This window comes from Sinohyriopsis cumingii, chromosome 17 (genome assembly GCF_028554795.1).
Source record: "Sinohyriopsis cumingii isolate HCF-2022 chromosome 17, ASM2855479v2, whole genome shotgun sequence".
NCBI lineage: Eukaryota > Metazoa > Mollusca > Bivalvia > Unionida > Unionidae > Sinohyriopsis > Sinohyriopsis cumingii.
This window is the reverse complement of record NC_142977.1, coordinates 3,890,001-3,907,500: the sequence shown is the minus strand read 5'-3', so window position 1 is coordinate 3,907,500 and position 17,500 is coordinate 3,890,001. Positions and strand designations below refer to the sequence as shown.

Sequence of the window (17,500 nt, the reverse complement as noted above, 5' to 3'; positions counted from 1 at the left end):
GTGGTAGTGTAAATAGATATAGCTTTATCTCATGAGCAATTCGTTGAATCGCATATTGTAAAGCTAGCTTTTTAAATGTGCTAATCGCTATATTACTTTGCATTAAACTATTAAAGGTACTAATATTTTGTCGTTTAAACATATGGATGAGAATAGGAAATTCCTACATATTATAAACAGATTCATAATTGGAAATAAATGATGTAACCATTACAATGACACAGCCAGTAGTCGAAATGGAAAGACGCGAACACTTTCTTGCACGGTGCTTTCTATGCCAGTACATTAAGGAAAGATATTTTATACACACATAATAGCACTTCGCTGCTTGGGTATTAGTGCCGTCCACGTTTTCCATGCTTATCATCAATAACATATCAATTTGAGTATCACGGTCGATAGTCGCATCGGCAAAAGCTTTCGGTTGTACTCCAAGCAAACACATTATCAGAGATATCAGGGTAGAATCAGCATGATGTCAATGAATTGTAAAATTGTTAGTAAGATGCAGCGCGTATTACAGCAACCATTCGCAACACTGGTTGTCATTGTGTTTAGCATGTATTAATGCTAGTGGTGGAATACACTTTGTAATCAAGTCTATCCTAACATTGCGTAGGTGAATTTATCCAAGTTGTCGAGAATCTTCGGATAAGCGTGTCGATTGTAATATTATCAGCCTCAGTGCTATTATGCTTCAGTATTGTCAAGACATTATTCCGAAACCATAGGTTTTATATTTTTAACATATCATTTTCTGGTAATCGAGATTTTTCGGGTGGTCATGTGGCATAATCAAGTAACACTGAGAACAATGTTCTCCATCAACCCCAAAATGATCTCAATGTCCTTTGCTGATAATCTTGTTTGTCACTACAGTCGTTGTGTTAAGTGTTTAGGCTCAAATAAGCAGTAACACAAGAAATAGTGAAAACAAAAAGCTATGAAAAATTTAACAGATAACGTATTTCCCTGAAAAAATACTGCAAAAATGAAAAAATAAGAACTTATGTTTATAAGAATCTAAAAACAAAAATAATCCCATAAAAAACCACGAATTAAATTTTAGGAGTCCTAATAATAAAATGTTCTAATGAATTCAAGTTCGAGTCCAGATGAAGAATCCAAGATGAAAGACGAAATGCATCTGCAATTACATTTTCTCCCCCCTTGATGTGCCTGATGTCAATATCATATTCCTGTAACAACAAACGCTTCCTTAGTAGTCTTTAATTTTGATTGTGTATCTTGCCGCTGAAAATAAGGGGATTGTGGTCGCTAAACCCAATGATCGAAGATCAAAGCCAAACATTCTTTCTCGATGCTGAGTAATTTCTTTGATGCTTGCATAATTTGTCGGAAAAAAAAATAACACTGGATGATCAATGACATTTTCATCTTCTTCAATCAAAACTGCTATAACCCCAACATCACTTGCATCAACAGACAGTTGAAATGATTTGTCAAAAGCCTCCTGACATTTTTTAGTCCAGATGAAATTATTTTTCTTACTTTCTTTCTTACGCTTGTAAATGCATTTGTTCTTTTTTGTAACATCATTTGTATTTCTTTCTCTTTTTCTTCCGATTGTAAATGCATTTGCTCTTTCTTTTTTCCAACTTCATTTGTTATTTTTCTTTTTTGAACTGCTACTGCATTTGTTTTTCTTCTTTTCCTTCCTGAAGTTCTAGTTACCTCAACCCCTATTCCATATTGTATTTTAATTCGAATTCTTTTCCTTTTTTATATCAGAGTCTGATATAGGCATGTTGATCGAAACTGATGCACTTTTAATAAAAACATCCTTTTATACCAAATACTGAAATAAAATATTTCTTATTTCCTGTTTTGTTAAGGAAACCTTTACCTCAAAAAGATTGTATTTTCTGGCTAGTTAAATCAATTCATTTTTTTAAAGACCTACTTGTTCCTGGGCAGGATTTGAAAGAAAGAGATTTCCACTTTTGATGACAATTTAGAAAAAGCTTGTAGATTTCAAAATATGGGGATTTCAAATTTCAAAAAGAATGTTTTCTGAAATATTTTTGCCACAATTCAAAATTATCGGAGGACGAGCTCCCAATTCTCATGTTACGTGTTGAGATTCGAATACACAGTGACACAAGAAGGAGTGAAAACATCAAGCTTGGAAAAATTTAACAAATAATTTATGTCCCTGGAAAAATACTGCAACAATGAAAAAAAGAATTTACGGTTGTAAGAATCAACTACCAAAACACTCCAAAAGAAATCCAAGAATTAAAATTTAGAAGTCCTAATAATGAAATGTTCTAATGCATTATGTTCAAGTTTCTGCGAATAATTCAAGATGGAAGGCGATGATGTATGATGTATCCGGTACAGTACTGTTGTCTACAGTTCCTTGTAGGAACACAATAAATAACACTCAGGTGATGGAAATCCGAACAAAGTTTTTCAGGAAAAGCTTTGATCCAGAATTCTGTATGAGCACTCTAAATATTTCCAGAGAAATGAATTAATCTTTTAGAATCCAAATAATTCGATTAAAAACTATAACTCCAACTGACACAACAAACACTTTCCAGTGTAAACGCCCAACTCTGATTATTTCTATCAAATAATGGTAATACAGTAATTTTGAGGCGCAGAATGGATGCCCATATTAGGGCTACATGATGATATTTGCATCAGGTACTCTCAAAACATGGCCCTGACGAAATCCAATCATTTTACTCGAAGAATTAAAGTTGTTTACTTAACTAAATACTATTTACAAGTGAAGGGTCACGTAACCGACACGGCCTCGATCTCATCCTTAGTATTCCCACAACAAAATTAAGAAAAACTTGTTCACTTAACAATTACTAATTTTTGAAAAAAGGTCGGGAACAAGGTAAGCCTTGCTTGTTTACTAAAATGAACAATCAAGGGTGAACATTTTTCTGAAAAAAGTATGAGTTCCTCGTAAACAGAACTATATGATTTTGAATATAATGAAATAAAATAGTGGAAAGATTTTAAAACCTACAAACAATTAAATCAGATATAGATTAAATAAAACATACATAACATTTGGGCAATGTAAAACAGGGTACATAGATTTTGCTTTACTGTTGGCGGCATATATCCTCATCAGCAACCATATTTAATAGTTCGGCCATACTGTCTCGTGGAGGAAGCTGATTATATAACAGTGCTTCTGTTTCAAGAAACTGTCTCATCCTCCGACTTGGCTTCTACAGCATAAATACTAATAGAGCAATTATACCTACTTATGCTGTAACTCTTGGTATCGTAATTCCACTTTTTCGTGCCGATTGCTCAAGTTGATACATAGTTTTCCACCTATGGTTCATCTGGAGGATGGTGCATCGGAATCAGCCGTTGCGGCACTATACGTCCCATCAGTCCCAACAATAGGTCTTTCTCGTACCACTTGGAGTCCGTATCCTACGTTCTCTTAATCTGTTTCACAGTCGACATACCAGTATATAATATAAATATGCCCAGTTTAATTGCTTATTCACTGATAAATATTTTTACAATAAATACACTGTCTTTGTTGCTGTCACTGTCTTCGCAGGATGACACACTATTTTCACGACCTTGCTAGGTAACTCAAAGTCTGCGACTCATATATATCTTTCAGGCCTTAATGCAATAACATTATATGATTTTTGTCATAATCTTCGCGAAGTGTTTATTGTATTTACTCCAACATACTTATAAAATAATGCGATTATTTTTAGCCTTTGCGAAAACTCGATATAATTCATTCAAGATATACAGCGATTGAATCGCACCATTAATCGGATAATATTTTAATTCCCATATTAGATTCAGGCGCGAATTCTTTCCCAATACTGTATGCATGATCTCGTATGACTTTTAATGGCTGTATGTAAAAGTCCACTAAAACTCTATAAAGGTTCTTGCCATATATGTCTCATAATGGGGGTGGTTGAGACCACGTTAGGCTGGCACAGATCTTCTGACACGGCCCTCTGAAGTGGAGTGGTGGTACTGACAAATAATATATTTTGTGCACCTTTATTATTCCGAGATAGAATAAACGTTTAAGAGGTTGAATGCCATTTATTTCAAGGTGTGTCAACAGCCTACATAAACATTCCAGTAACCTGAATATTTGACGAAGGGAGAAATAACTGTTTGAAAATAAATTGCTTCCATGTCCTCCGAATCCATTGACAATACTCTGATCGTGTCACTAAACGTTCGATAGCGAGACAGAGACACATACTGGCATAAATATATAAATATATTAATATTTATATATTTATATATACAGCGAGAGAGAGAGAGAGAGAGAGAGAGAGAGAGAGAGAGAGAGAGAGAGAGAGAGATAGAGAGAGAGAGAGAGGGAGAGAAGTCGATTTTAACAATTCTGGTTTATCATACAGGTACCAAACGGAATGAGATACCCGAACTTTTTGTTTGTAGTGTTTGGGTTGCTGAGCACTTATCCAATAACCAACTTCATTCACGGAAGATTGATAATCCCAGGACCACCAGGGCTTCAAACCGGATATGGATCTACTTTTGGAATTTTTGGTGTGTATTCACTCGTTGAATACGTACATATTTGAAACCTTTTCTGTTTATCTGTCAGTCATCTTTAGGTTAATCTGTCGGTCGGTGTGTATCTGCATTCATACATACCTATGTATGTGTGCATGGATGTATGCGTGTATATTTGTATGTATGCATGCATGTATGTATGCATGCACATATGCGTGCATGTATGTATGTATGCATATATGCGTGCATGTATGTATTTTTGCATGTATGCGTGCATATGCGTATGTGTGTATGGATGGATGGATGGATGGATGGATGCGTGTATGCGTGCATGTATGTACTTATGCATGTATGCGTGCATCCATGCATGTATGTATGTACGCATGTATGTTTGTATGTATGGATGGATGGATGGATGGATGAATGTATGTGTGTATATAGATATGTATGTATACATTTACGTATGTACGTATGTATGGGGGCCCCGAGTGGCCGAGTGGTCTAAAGCGATCTCCGTTACGGATCACTGCCATATCACCTCTGTCTGCGTGGTTTCGAATCTCGGATTCAGACAACGTGGGTATGTGAGAAAGCTTGCCAGTAGCTTCTCGTGAATCGGTGGTTCTTTCCCGGGGTTTTCCCAGGTTCTTCCTCCACCATTTATACTGGCCGCCATGTATAGCCTATCGTGTGCTGAAAAATTGCGTTAAACCCTACAACTACAATGTATGTATGTATAACTTTTAGAGCAATAAATAGTTAGGTTTAATGATGCTAGTTCATTGTTATATGTTGTTTTCATGTCGGCGTCCTTCAGTTTGATACAGTTTGGTTAAAATCTGATAAAATAACATATTTTCTGTTTCAGCTTCATTTGTGTTGACCAACAGCTCGATGGAAACTTTGTATTGGTTATTTCGTTTTAAACAAAGTCATGCTAAAGTCATTGTCTAAATATTTTCTTTGATAGCCTCTTCGTTGTCTCTTGACGTACTTCTTGATTCTTTTGATGGAGACACACAGCTGGCATGTATACGTTCTTCATAATCCATTTTTTTAATAAATAATTGGTTGATGGATGAGAAACCAGATGAAGTTAATCATAGTTCGCTTACATAATTGTTTATTGTTGGCTAGGTTATTTTCGTCTATTTTCTCTATGGTTTTCATGACTTGTGTTATTATAAGCATATTTTTAAGTAGTTGCAATGTTCGCTTTTGTTTCAGGCTTCGTCATCCTTGTTTTAGGAATCTTGCCAGAACTTATTCGGTTTAGAAAAGTTACACCTACAACGCCAGCCCCAGGTGACCCTCCAATCGTCTCTTCTTCCATATCTCTTTAACGACCTTACATGCGCAAACAATGCACACGTGTTCAGTATATATCAACTGCACACAAGTTTCTTTATTTTTATGGTAGAAGTCGTATGAGGAAACTCAATATTTTTTAAAATCCTACAGTAAACATAAGTTTTGCTTACGTACATCAGTTAATAAACTATATCAATAACATTGGAATCACACAAAATGAGTCAGTGCCTCCATGAAATAGACGAGTGTTGCAAACACAAATATGCACTAGATATAGTGGAAAGACCTATAACGATGAGTGAAAATATAAAATGGCATTATATTTTGAGAAATAATGGTACTATTACAGGTTAAGAAAATTTTCCCCATGGAGAACTCTAATATTGGGGCGAAAAACCAACAACACGCCAAACCCATTACAAATGTTCTTACTTTTCATTTTTATTTTTCTTACTCCATATTTGTATGTGTTTATGTTTCGATGTTGGGTCTTTTGTGATCTGTTTTAATAACAAGTTTAATATTTTGATATTTCCCTTTGCAACGAATTATGCTTGAACTCATCTCTTTTGATTTAAAATGCAGTTTTTAATCTGCCTATTTTTACAGAAAAGTAAACGCTACGTTGTGACGTTCACATATGTTTAATTTCGTAGTGTTAATTGTTATGTTCATATACTCACTATTTCACTCTCCTTAGGTTTTGTTCATATACACACTATTTCACTCTCCTTAGGTTTGCTTAATTGGTGTAAATAACCTTTATGGCACTTTTTAAGAGATTATTTAGTCTGATATGTAAAGAAACTACATTACTAATTTTCGTGTCTATTGTGTAAACTTTTTTTGTCTTCCAGCAGTGTTTTATATTTTTAAACATATAGACATTAATGCATACATTAACAATTCATGATAATTCATGAATGCCTACCATAAATTAATTTAGACTTAAGATCATTCCTTGCACGCCAGCATTTTTGGAAGATTCTAGGTTGTATATCTGATGAAATAAACAAAACTTGACACTTCAATTTACCATGAGTAGTCACAGAAGTTCCAGATCATTCTAGATTTTGTACAAGGTGTTATATTTTCCAGAATAATTTTTCAGTTTTGCACACTATAGAGCTACAATTGACTGAACAACTTCTGTGCTTAGCACGCGAATAAAGTCTCCTAGAAAGACATGAAGTACTGAATTCTGGTATGGAAATAATATTTTGACGGTCCGATCTTATATTCAATATCTGTAATAGAGGGTATGTTAAAATAAATTAAGCAAATTTATCTAACAGATTTTTGTAATGTAATCAATGACGTATGTTTTTTAAACATAAATGTTCTTAAGGTAAAAAAATAGTAACCAATGTACTCAGGTATATGAACAAATTGATAACTGAATGGCAAATAGATTTAGAAAGACAAATATAGTCTACGCAATAAATGACTATTCATCAGAAAAGCTATTAAATATTTGTTTATCCTTATACTTTAACATTCGATAATATTGATTCATGGTTCAGACTGAACAGATCAGGAAACCAAACGTAGTTTGCAGTATTGATCATTGTGTACACAATTATAGATCAGTATAATGTGACCAGCAATTTCAAGTACAAGTTCCAAATTTTTGAAACAAATGGGTTGCTATTTCCAGAAATGTGGCACATAAAGTGACGCTCACTGAAATACCGTTGCAGCTAATAAATGTTCAATGAAAAAAAAATATAATTATCCCTAACGAAATATTATTTTGTGTTTTGCAATTTTTTACATTTAGATGTAAAATAGGATTGCCATCACAAATGACCACTGAAAGAAGGATTGAAATAAATTATTCCATTGTCTTTTAACCAGTTTAATATTGATAGTTTGATTTTATAGGGAACGTTGACAGACACAATAATTAAATAAATCAATGAAACATATTGACCTGATGTTCTTGCGTTTAAAGCAAAACGAAACTTACTCAATGTATGGCCCAAAAATAAAAGAGATAACATTTTCAGCTCGAACGGAGAATCGACGAATCTAACAACTCTTGATTACCTTCTACAAATTAATTAAAAAAGAACGACGTATGAGTAAAATGAACAAATTCTTGGCTAAAGTGTCTATATCATATATATGTGTGGGAGAAGCCAGTGATGCAAATAGAAGCCAACTTATGATAACATAAATGTAATACTTTAAAAATGCTACAGATTATGAAATTGTAAAACAAATACATTGATAAAAGAGATTAAATTACAGAGCTCACAAGAAGATTCAAAAGCTTCATTCTTGTTTTGCTTGATTGGTTGAGATAGGTTTATATTTTGTTATCTACATATGTAACATTTTTCTCCAGGATGTCCATTAACTTATTACTTGTACTCAACCGCGTGTGGACGATTCTGTTATCGATACGAGTCCTCAACCTGTAAATTCTGGTCTGCTGCACGCACAGTCTGCCGAGCGGAAGGAGGTGACCTTTTGGAGCCCTCCGAGTGCTTCTACCAGTTTTTCAAGGAACAAGCTCTTCAAAATGAGGGTAAAATGATCATCTACAAGCAAATGCGTAATGAAATAGCATAATAAGAAGACATCCGCAGATCAGTGGTATCAAATATCTTCTTGTATGCAATTGACTAACTAGACAAATCGGGAAGTTGTCTGTAATCTCTATTGTGTCTCTTTCTGAATGATTATGAGTAACTAACGAACGAATTGATTGAATGTGAATCAAATCTGGCAAGTTTATAGAGATTTATTTAACGCTAAAATTAGTACATGTTGCTGCTCGTTTGTAACTGTCAGAGTATGTTATAGCATTTTCGTTATTAACAATGTACTATTGATTGCATTAGATTGAGTCACGAGATTTGCGTTGGCTTTACTCGCGTTGTTAAAAAGAAATCAAATCACAAAAGAAGACGGACAGGGACTAACATGCCATCACAAGAGCAATGGAGTTTTCTCCTCCTAGAACATTAGTAACTCAGGACCGTGGTATAATAGTACAACCTGCAATTGGTACCTGTAAGTTACAAATACTATTCTCCAGGTAGAATTAGCAGATTATACAAAAAGCGAACAAAACGACGTACGGTTTGTCAGCTATTGTTAAGATCAGCCAACTGAAAGTTATATAAAGTGCTTGTCTGAAATATTTTGGGAGTAAATCACATCTACTTCATATGTACATTAATTCAAGTCGTTCAATACGTTTTCTTGTATCCTTTGGTTCATCCGTTTACCTTGACCATATTGTATGTTGTGTGTATTTATTACGTATTGAAAATTAAATTAAAGAAAGATGGACCACAATTACGGTAAAGCGAATACATTTAAGGAAAACATTGTTTATGGGTAACCTCATGCAGCTAGATATTTAAACGAGATTTTGACAATTAGCGTTGGCTTCTACTTTTCTCCCGCCAGTGACTTCTCAAAGAGATGCCAAAATGAACACCGGAAAAACAAATTATAAGTTTGGACACAAGGTCCGATAAAAGAAATGTCCATTTCGTTGAAACGTTTCATTCTCGTAATTTAACTGAATAAATGTTTAGTAATTATGTATAATATATAAAGATATTGAAAAGACAGAACGAACAATGAATATTTCTCGTTTTCAGGAAATTGCACTAAAAATTTCTGGTTAGGGGGTAGTACAACAACTCCTGGGTCCAACTTTATATCAGTGAGAGGAGCTCCAATTTCAAACACGTTCTCCTTTTGGAATCCTGGTGAACCTAACGCTGCTGGCGGAACACAGAGTTGTTTAGAATTGAGGAAATCGTTTAACTATCTGATGAACGACAATTACTGTAGCGAAGAGCAAAGTTTTATTTGTCAAATACTGATATAACTGAAGGAATTGTGGGAAACATTTCGATACATGTTTGAGAGAAATGTGAAGAATAAAAACAAAATTCTGCTTTGTTTGTTTTTGTTGTAAACGGAATGATGATTATTCATGTTTCTGTGTGAATCTTATGCGCTTATAAAGAAATATATCTACACACATCAGAAAGTTGTTTAGATATCAGGAAAGTTGTTAACTATCTGCTGAATGATTTTCTCTCTAGCGATACTCATTAACTGCAGGAATTGTGGGAAACAGATCGATACAAGTTTATGAGAGAAATATGAAGAATAAAAAGCATAATTTTACTTTCATGGCTTTTGTTGTAAATGTGTGAATCTCGTGTGCATATACAGAAATATATATATTTATGGATGTGAATATGTATTCATGGATGGATCGATGAATGAATAAATGTATTAATTGACGGAGAAAGGTGAAATTAAAAAAATGAACGTTAAGATATGCATGTGTGTATGTATGTATGGATAGATGAATGGATTATAAGCTGTTTGCATTTAAAAGACTGTCAGCAATATCTGTAATATGAGCTTGTCTTTAATGACCTCCAATGACGTACAGGAAAAAGAAATTACACAGAGAACTTCTACTGATGATCCGCAGGCATGACTAGAAATCATCATCTGACTTTTATAACCTCATTCAAATGTATTTCGACCACATCATGACCTCGCGGTTTGAGTTGCGTGTGCAGACATCATGCAAACACAAGTAAACCAGTTTGAATAGTTGATGCATGTTCTATTTGTTTGTATTGATAAATAATAGAAATCATCTTAATTGTTTCCTGTATCAATTACTCACTTTACTAAATGGAGATGACTGCACTTTTCATGTAGGTTAAAATCATATGTAGAAATGGTAAAAATGAGAAATTTAATTTTTTATCAACAATCTAATAATATCCTACATATTAAAAACTAAATGTATTGTGGTCCAATAAGTAAACTAATCCGTGCCAGAAACGAAGTGATAAATATTCCGCCAATCCCATAAATGATGTCAAACGTGCGTCCATGACCACTGATTGAAGTACATATGACATCCAAAGAGTTCATTTAAATAACGCATTTTTTTTTACCTCGTTGGAGCGGTGACAACATCACTCCAAATTGCATCATTGGCATTTCCCTTTTTGCTTAACGTTACTTTGTTCTCTGCTCCCAAAACTAACCTTTGGAAGGTGTCTGCAAATGCGAAATATCTCTGAGACTAAAATCGTGCAGGAAAAACCCTCTTAAGCTCTGCAAATGTGCCATAAAATTTAGGACTTTCTACGGTAACGGCATCATCTTCTGTGTTTAAGTTGTAATCTGATTTAATCGATTGTGCCTTTGATGTTCATTATAGACGGGCCAGCAGACATATATCGTAGTAACAGGTGTGTTCAACGACGTCAAAATTTCAATAATTTATTTGATTTTCTTTCCTTTGATGAAATAACATTCACTGCGAAACAATGTCACCACAGCATTATTAACAAATTCGACGTTATCGTTGGCTCTGTATGTAACCTTGTTGTCTCGATTGTACGTTTCTTTGGACTTCCAAGAATGAACCACACAGAAGACGTTACCGAGATGCGTCTTGAACCTCTATTTCTACCGGCTCTTCCGTTTTGTGATTCATACCCTCGCACGAGTAGTATTGATAATTTTACTTGTTTCGATTTTACAGTGTGTCCATGGTGAACTGTTATATCTTTCAAATGAGCCATTACTTTCATATTATGGTTTTCATAAATATATTTTGTGTTTCCGAAACCGCTTCTCACTGCTAGATTTGCAATCGTTACATCAGAAAATATTCTTTAGAGGCTTCGGTAGTGGTCTAACCGTGGATAGGATGTCTCATATGATGTTAGTGTAACACCTTTGTTCCTTAGTACCTTTAGAACTGCTCGGAAGCTCGGAAGCAACGATTTCTTTATCTGCATGTAAAATTGGGGTTAGAACCTGTGCAACTTGGCACTATTAACCGACATGCTCCAACAATGTCTTTACAATTTCAGACTGGAATAATTTCCAGGATAACGAGTACGTTAAAATTTGGCGTTTCCTGTCATTCCATAGGTGACTCGTCCTCGGATTTAAACGCATCCTTGCAGAACATTAGTATTAGAGGATATGTAAGTCTTTCCTGGGAAAATAGAACTGCCAGCATTATTATATGAGAATTTAAATGATAATCACGTGGTTCCATTAAGCGTAGCGGTGATACCCATCGTTTCATTTCAAACTTACCTTGCTTCATCCATATGCCCCCATACTCAAGATTCAGCGACCGAGTTGTATTTGCCGTGTGTCAATTTACATGCAAAAATTTTCCACATAGATCGCATGCCCAAAGATCCTTCGCATAATCACATATTGGACTCCTTTCTCCTTTTTTATATGTTCTTTTTTTGTTCTTTGGTTCCTCGACAATAGAGTTCATTTTCGGGAACAGTCCTTATTATTCCTCGATAGGTTTATAGTACAATATTTTTTCGAATTAATTAAATTGTTAGGTTTGTATTCAAATGTAACAGTAAAAAATGAATTGTTAGAAAATATACAGGAACAAAATGACCTGACGAAATTGCATCCTCCATGGGTACATCTTTACATATTTCCCTGTGTAAACAACCGATAGACGGCGTGTGTTCAAAATTATTCGCAAAATCCTGTGTATGTATGAATGTATGTATGTATGTATGTATGTATGTATGTATGTATGTATGTATGTATGTATGTATGTGTATATGTATGTATGTATGTATGTATGTGTGTATGTATGTATGTATGTATGTATCTTTGTATGTATGTATGTATGTATGTATCTTTGTATGACTGACTGAGTGACTGACTTTATTTCCTTTTGAAGAGAGATTACATCAGATTAAATAAATTGATGATAATACAAGATCATAAAATAGAACAGAAAATTGACAAAAATACAATAGTAGTACTGTGTCAGCTACCGTATTGACAAAACGAAATATCTCAATACCTGCAATTATGCAAATCTGCAATCATTTGGCGGAGCATGGCACTGATCTTTTAAGAGTTGCTTGATGATGATAATATTTCGAAAAGTTAATACGTCTATAGTGTTATGTGCTTAACATTAAGTTCGAGATAGCAACGATAATGAAATGAAAAACTTATAACAGTGTAATTCTATTATATGTAGTTTTTTTTTCTTCATATGACGCATGTATTTATGCATATATATACTTTTTTGCGCGTATGCGTGCGTGCATGCATTTATCTATGACTGACTGTCTAAATGACTTAGTTACCTCTTCAACAAAGAGTATATCAGGTTGCTAAGATACATATTATACATATTATATTATATTATTATGAGACACATCATAGACGAGAACGCAAGCATGATATAAACAAATGCATTTACAAAATGAGATATATAAATACAGAACACCATATAGAAATCTCTAGGAAATATACATAAACAAATACATAAACAAATACATAAACACACACACAAACAGCTGTCATATAACAAAATTTGCGGATTTGACAAGAAGACTTTGGCCTTTAATTTGCTTATTTTTAATGTTAATTTACTACTTACTTTTTATATCATATTAGAGCATGTTAATTGATAGTAGGGCACATATTTTATTGTAGAATGAAGCTATACTGTTTGCGGTCACCAACATGAGCCTATCTAATACATCATCATCAATAGACGACATGCAGTCAACCCTGCTTCCAAGAAGTGTCTCCAACAATATATCTTCTTCTTGATTGAATAAGTTAACCCCGTCTCTCACTTCTAAAGAGTCAATCACTCTCTCAAAGAAAACGTTTCGTTCCTCAAGCAGCATTTCGCAGCCTAAAAGAAGATGTTTCACTCTGTCTTCAGCCTCTTTTCCACAGAGTTTGCATGCCATAACTTTACCAATAGGCATGATATATAGTTTCATTACTTCAGATAGAGGCCATAACATGGATGGAATTTTACGCCCAAGAAACCATATATTACTTATTTTTAAGTCCAAATGAATGTTTCTGAACTGCATTAAATCACCCCTTAGTTCCATATTTGCTCTCCAGGTAGTTTCTTCATGGTTTTGAATAATATCAATAATATGTCGATTCCAGACGAGTTTTTCTTCAGTTTGTACTCTTGCTGCATAGTCTAAAAGAACACTTCCCATACCATATTTCTTAGTTATTCTGTCAATATCAGGTATAAATCCCGTCTGTTTTAGCGGGTTGTTCAGATACTGACATAGGCGCATAATGAAAATCTTTTTCCAGATAAAAGTCCAATCGCCCTTACACAATCGGTTGAAAAAGAGCAATTTCATCCTATCTATGTATGCTTCCATTGACCAGAGTCCTAAGGTACTATTCATTGCCTCCGTAGGCGAATATTTATCGAAAGCTTGCATACGTCGCGCTGCATATCTCTGGCATAACTCAAGTTCTTCTATATTCGAGTTTGTGATACCTGACCATAGTTCACGTCCATATAGGACCGAGGGTAGAATAATTCTTTTCCAAATCTTCAGACTTGTTAGAGGGTTCATTCCTCCATCTCTGATACCAATAAAATATAAAGATTTTAACAAGTGTTTGCCTTTATCGCATGCTTCTTTTATCGCGTCGTTTGGTTTTAGGTTGTATTTTAGAGGTATGCCGGCATATTTCTTACCTTTGACTGCCGGAAATGGAGATTTGTCGAGCATAAAAGAAGGTATACCAGTCGTTCTTTTGTTAGTAAAGAAGATGGTACAACTTTTATCTGCATTATATCTTTATCTCCACCTTTTCGCATAGTCGGAAATTGTATCAAGCAGCTGTTGCATTGAATGATGCGAGTTAGACTTTACCGTTGTGTCATCTGCTAATAAGACACAAGGCAGGTGGAGATTGATAAGATTTAGACCTCGCAAAGTGTGATCTAATTCCGTGATCAAATCATCTATCATTACAAGAAAGAACCAGGCAGACAAGATACGGCCCTGTCCTACACCCTGCCTAATATCGACGCGTTTGGACAGCTTGCCCGCATATAAAACAGAGCTTGCTATTCTTTCAAACGAATCTTTCGTGATGCGCCAGGTCTTCCATTTGATGCCAAGTCTGTACAACTTGTAGAATAACCCGTTGTGCCAAACTGTGTTGAAGGCTTTAGCATTATCAAGAAATGTAGCATAAACAGAAGTATTGTTATCCAAATAGTAGCATAAAGATTCTTTAATACAGAACGCTGCAGTGATACTACCGCAATTATTTCTAAAACCCTGTTGCAATGGATTTGGAAAAGAAATGTGCTTCGAAAATATAAGTAGTCTACTATATATAATTTGTTCTAGAACTTTCTGAAGCACTGGAATTATAGTTATATCGCGGGAATTATTCATATCTAACTTGTTCTTTCCTCCTCCTTTGAATATTGGTATTACCAAACCTTGTTTAAAGTGGCACGGGTACTTCTCGGCCTCGTGCACTTTTGTGAATATAATTTCAAGTAATTGTACACTGCTTGGAGGGTCCGCAAACAGTAAATGCTCACCAACAATACCGTCGTGGCCACATGCTTTATCTTTATTGAGAGAGCTAATTGCACTACTGATTTCGTCTCTAGTGGGAATTTTATCAACAACTTCATCAAAGTGTGAATAGGTTTCTTTAGTCTGTTTTCTAACCTCTGCTAAGACCATCTGGTAATGATTTTCATCATATAGATAAGTATTGTCAGGCAGTGATAAACTGGAAAAATGATTTGCCCATTACTCTCTAATAGAGTCGTGATCGCGTACAATTTTTCGGTTTGATTCGATTTCGTGAATGTAATCGCGTTTATTTCTTTTATTCCGTATAAACTTATAGAAAGTAGAAATATCCATCTCTGCAGCCTTTTCAAGCTCACTAAATTGTTCTCTATCGTATATTTCTTTTGCTTTCAATAATTCTTTTGCAAACAATTTCTTCGCTTTCTTATAGTTCACATATGATATATATTCCCAGCCTCTTGGCCTACCATTAGAAATCCATACCCTGCGTTTCAGCCGCATTTCCGTGTGAAACTTTTTTACGTTTAGTAGTTTCCAATAGGGGTTAGCGTATGGGCAAAACCTCTTTGTGGGGAGAAACCTAGAAGCTGCTTCATGTAAAATCTTTACGGCGTCTTGAATAATAATTTCAATATCGACATTCGTCGCTAGTTCTGCTTTATGCATTTGCACTAACAATTCATTGCGTGTTGCTTCCTTATATCTATTTATTTGTTCTGCTGAGGCTTTCTTCCAATTTATGGAATGAACGATATGCTCGTCAGCCATTGTTGCATTATGAACTAGAGGTGTGACCAATTCTATTTTTACAGGAAGATGATCTGAAATGTTCAAAGGATGATCATCTATTATTTCTGCCTTAACCACTAAATCGAATTTACTTTTTTGCAATAGTATATGGTCTATCAAAGATTTTGATTTGCCATCTGTTGAGAAAAAAAGTAAAATCTGGCCCTTCACAAATGGATTGACTATTAACAGATACTAAATGCCTATCGCTCAGAAACTTTTCCAGAATAGTGCCTCTAGCGTTTGATGTTAGACAATTTGCTTTGGAGCTAAACAGTGAACTTAACTGAACATTGAAGTCTCCGGCAAGTATGGGAATGTCTTCTTTGCAGAAAATATCAAACTGATCCTTTAGTTCTTCTATTGTTTCGGAGTAACTTGCAATAGGAAAATTAGTTGATGGCAAAAGTGCCCCGAATATAAAATATCTAAGTCTATCGTTACATTTTACCTCTGTCCCTAAAACTCTGTCACTGCCAGCGCTCGACAAGGGATTAACACGGAGTGATTTCCTATAAAGGATTGCTATTCCCCCGAAACCCGTATGCCTTAGCCTTTCTTCGAAATTTGCTGCTAGCCTTTTGTCAGAGCGTGAGAATGATTTAAACTCTGGATGTATATTATCAAGGAAATTGAGCTGCTCCGGGAGAAGCCAATGCTCAGTAAGTACAGCAACATCTACCTCATTTAGCAAAGAATACAAGTAAGGTGACCCGTACATGACTCCTTTACGTTCCACGTCAACAGACGAAATGTATGGCTAGACATTAGTTGACTTAACGAAAAATAGATTTTCAACACAAGTATTGCAAAGACTATATAGCAATTTACCATAATATATGCATTTTACTTACTGCTCCTTTATTTATTTACGCCAGCACTGCTGGGTGTCCTTATCACCATAATCGTCATACCATTCTCTTGCCCATACAAAATTTGGCCAAAAACCTTCCTCTAAAACTTTCTCAAAGTCTAACTTATCTACCGTGATTAAAACAGCAAATGTGTCCTTTCCTCCTCTTACTCGCCAAGAGGGAAATAACATAATATATACATGCTGCAGAATCGGTTGAACTGACATTAGTATAGGAAATTCGATACTAAATCGCGTGGCAAAGAAAATAACATATTATATTTGAATAGAATAATGGAATCAGGCCCGGCACAAGGCGAAGCACTTGCACAGCATTAAAACTGAACGAGCGCTGGAAGTTTGTCAACATTGAAAAACTCAATTTAAAAGTTATTCGAAAATGGCAATTATGTGAGATGAAAAATATATTGATTAGAAAGAAAGGTTTGATAAAGTTCACTACAAGTACAGGTAATTGGCGACAAAATTATGAATGTATATTTGTAATGATTTTTTTTTTATATTACTCAGCGGGTCATGTTCTGTAACTCTTTATACTCTTATATAAAACCAGATACTGCTGTTATTGGGAGTCAAGTAACAATGGGGAAAAGAGAGAAAG

At 34.7% G+C, this 17,500-nt stretch overlaps 1 protein-coding gene across 1 annotated transcript in view; it reads left to right on the top strand.

Annotated features, from left to right (window-relative positions):
- LOC149777660 (perlucin-like) overlaps positions 1-9,990 on the top strand; it is a 10,390-nt gene extending 400 nt beyond the window's left edge. The window contains exons 2-5 of the mRNA XM_089938225.1: positions 4,404-4,554; positions 5,749-5,826; positions 8,183-8,365; positions 9,453-9,990. Coding sequence (XP_089794351.1) covers positions 4,404-4,554; positions 5,749-5,826; positions 8,183-8,365; positions 9,453-9,685 — 645 coding nt within the window. The 3' untranslated portion in view covers positions 9,686-9,990. The remainder of the gene's footprint in view (positions 1-4,403; positions 4,555-5,748; positions 5,827-8,182; positions 8,366-9,452) is intronic.
- The last annotated feature ends 7,510 nt before the right edge of the window (positions 9,991-17,500 follow it).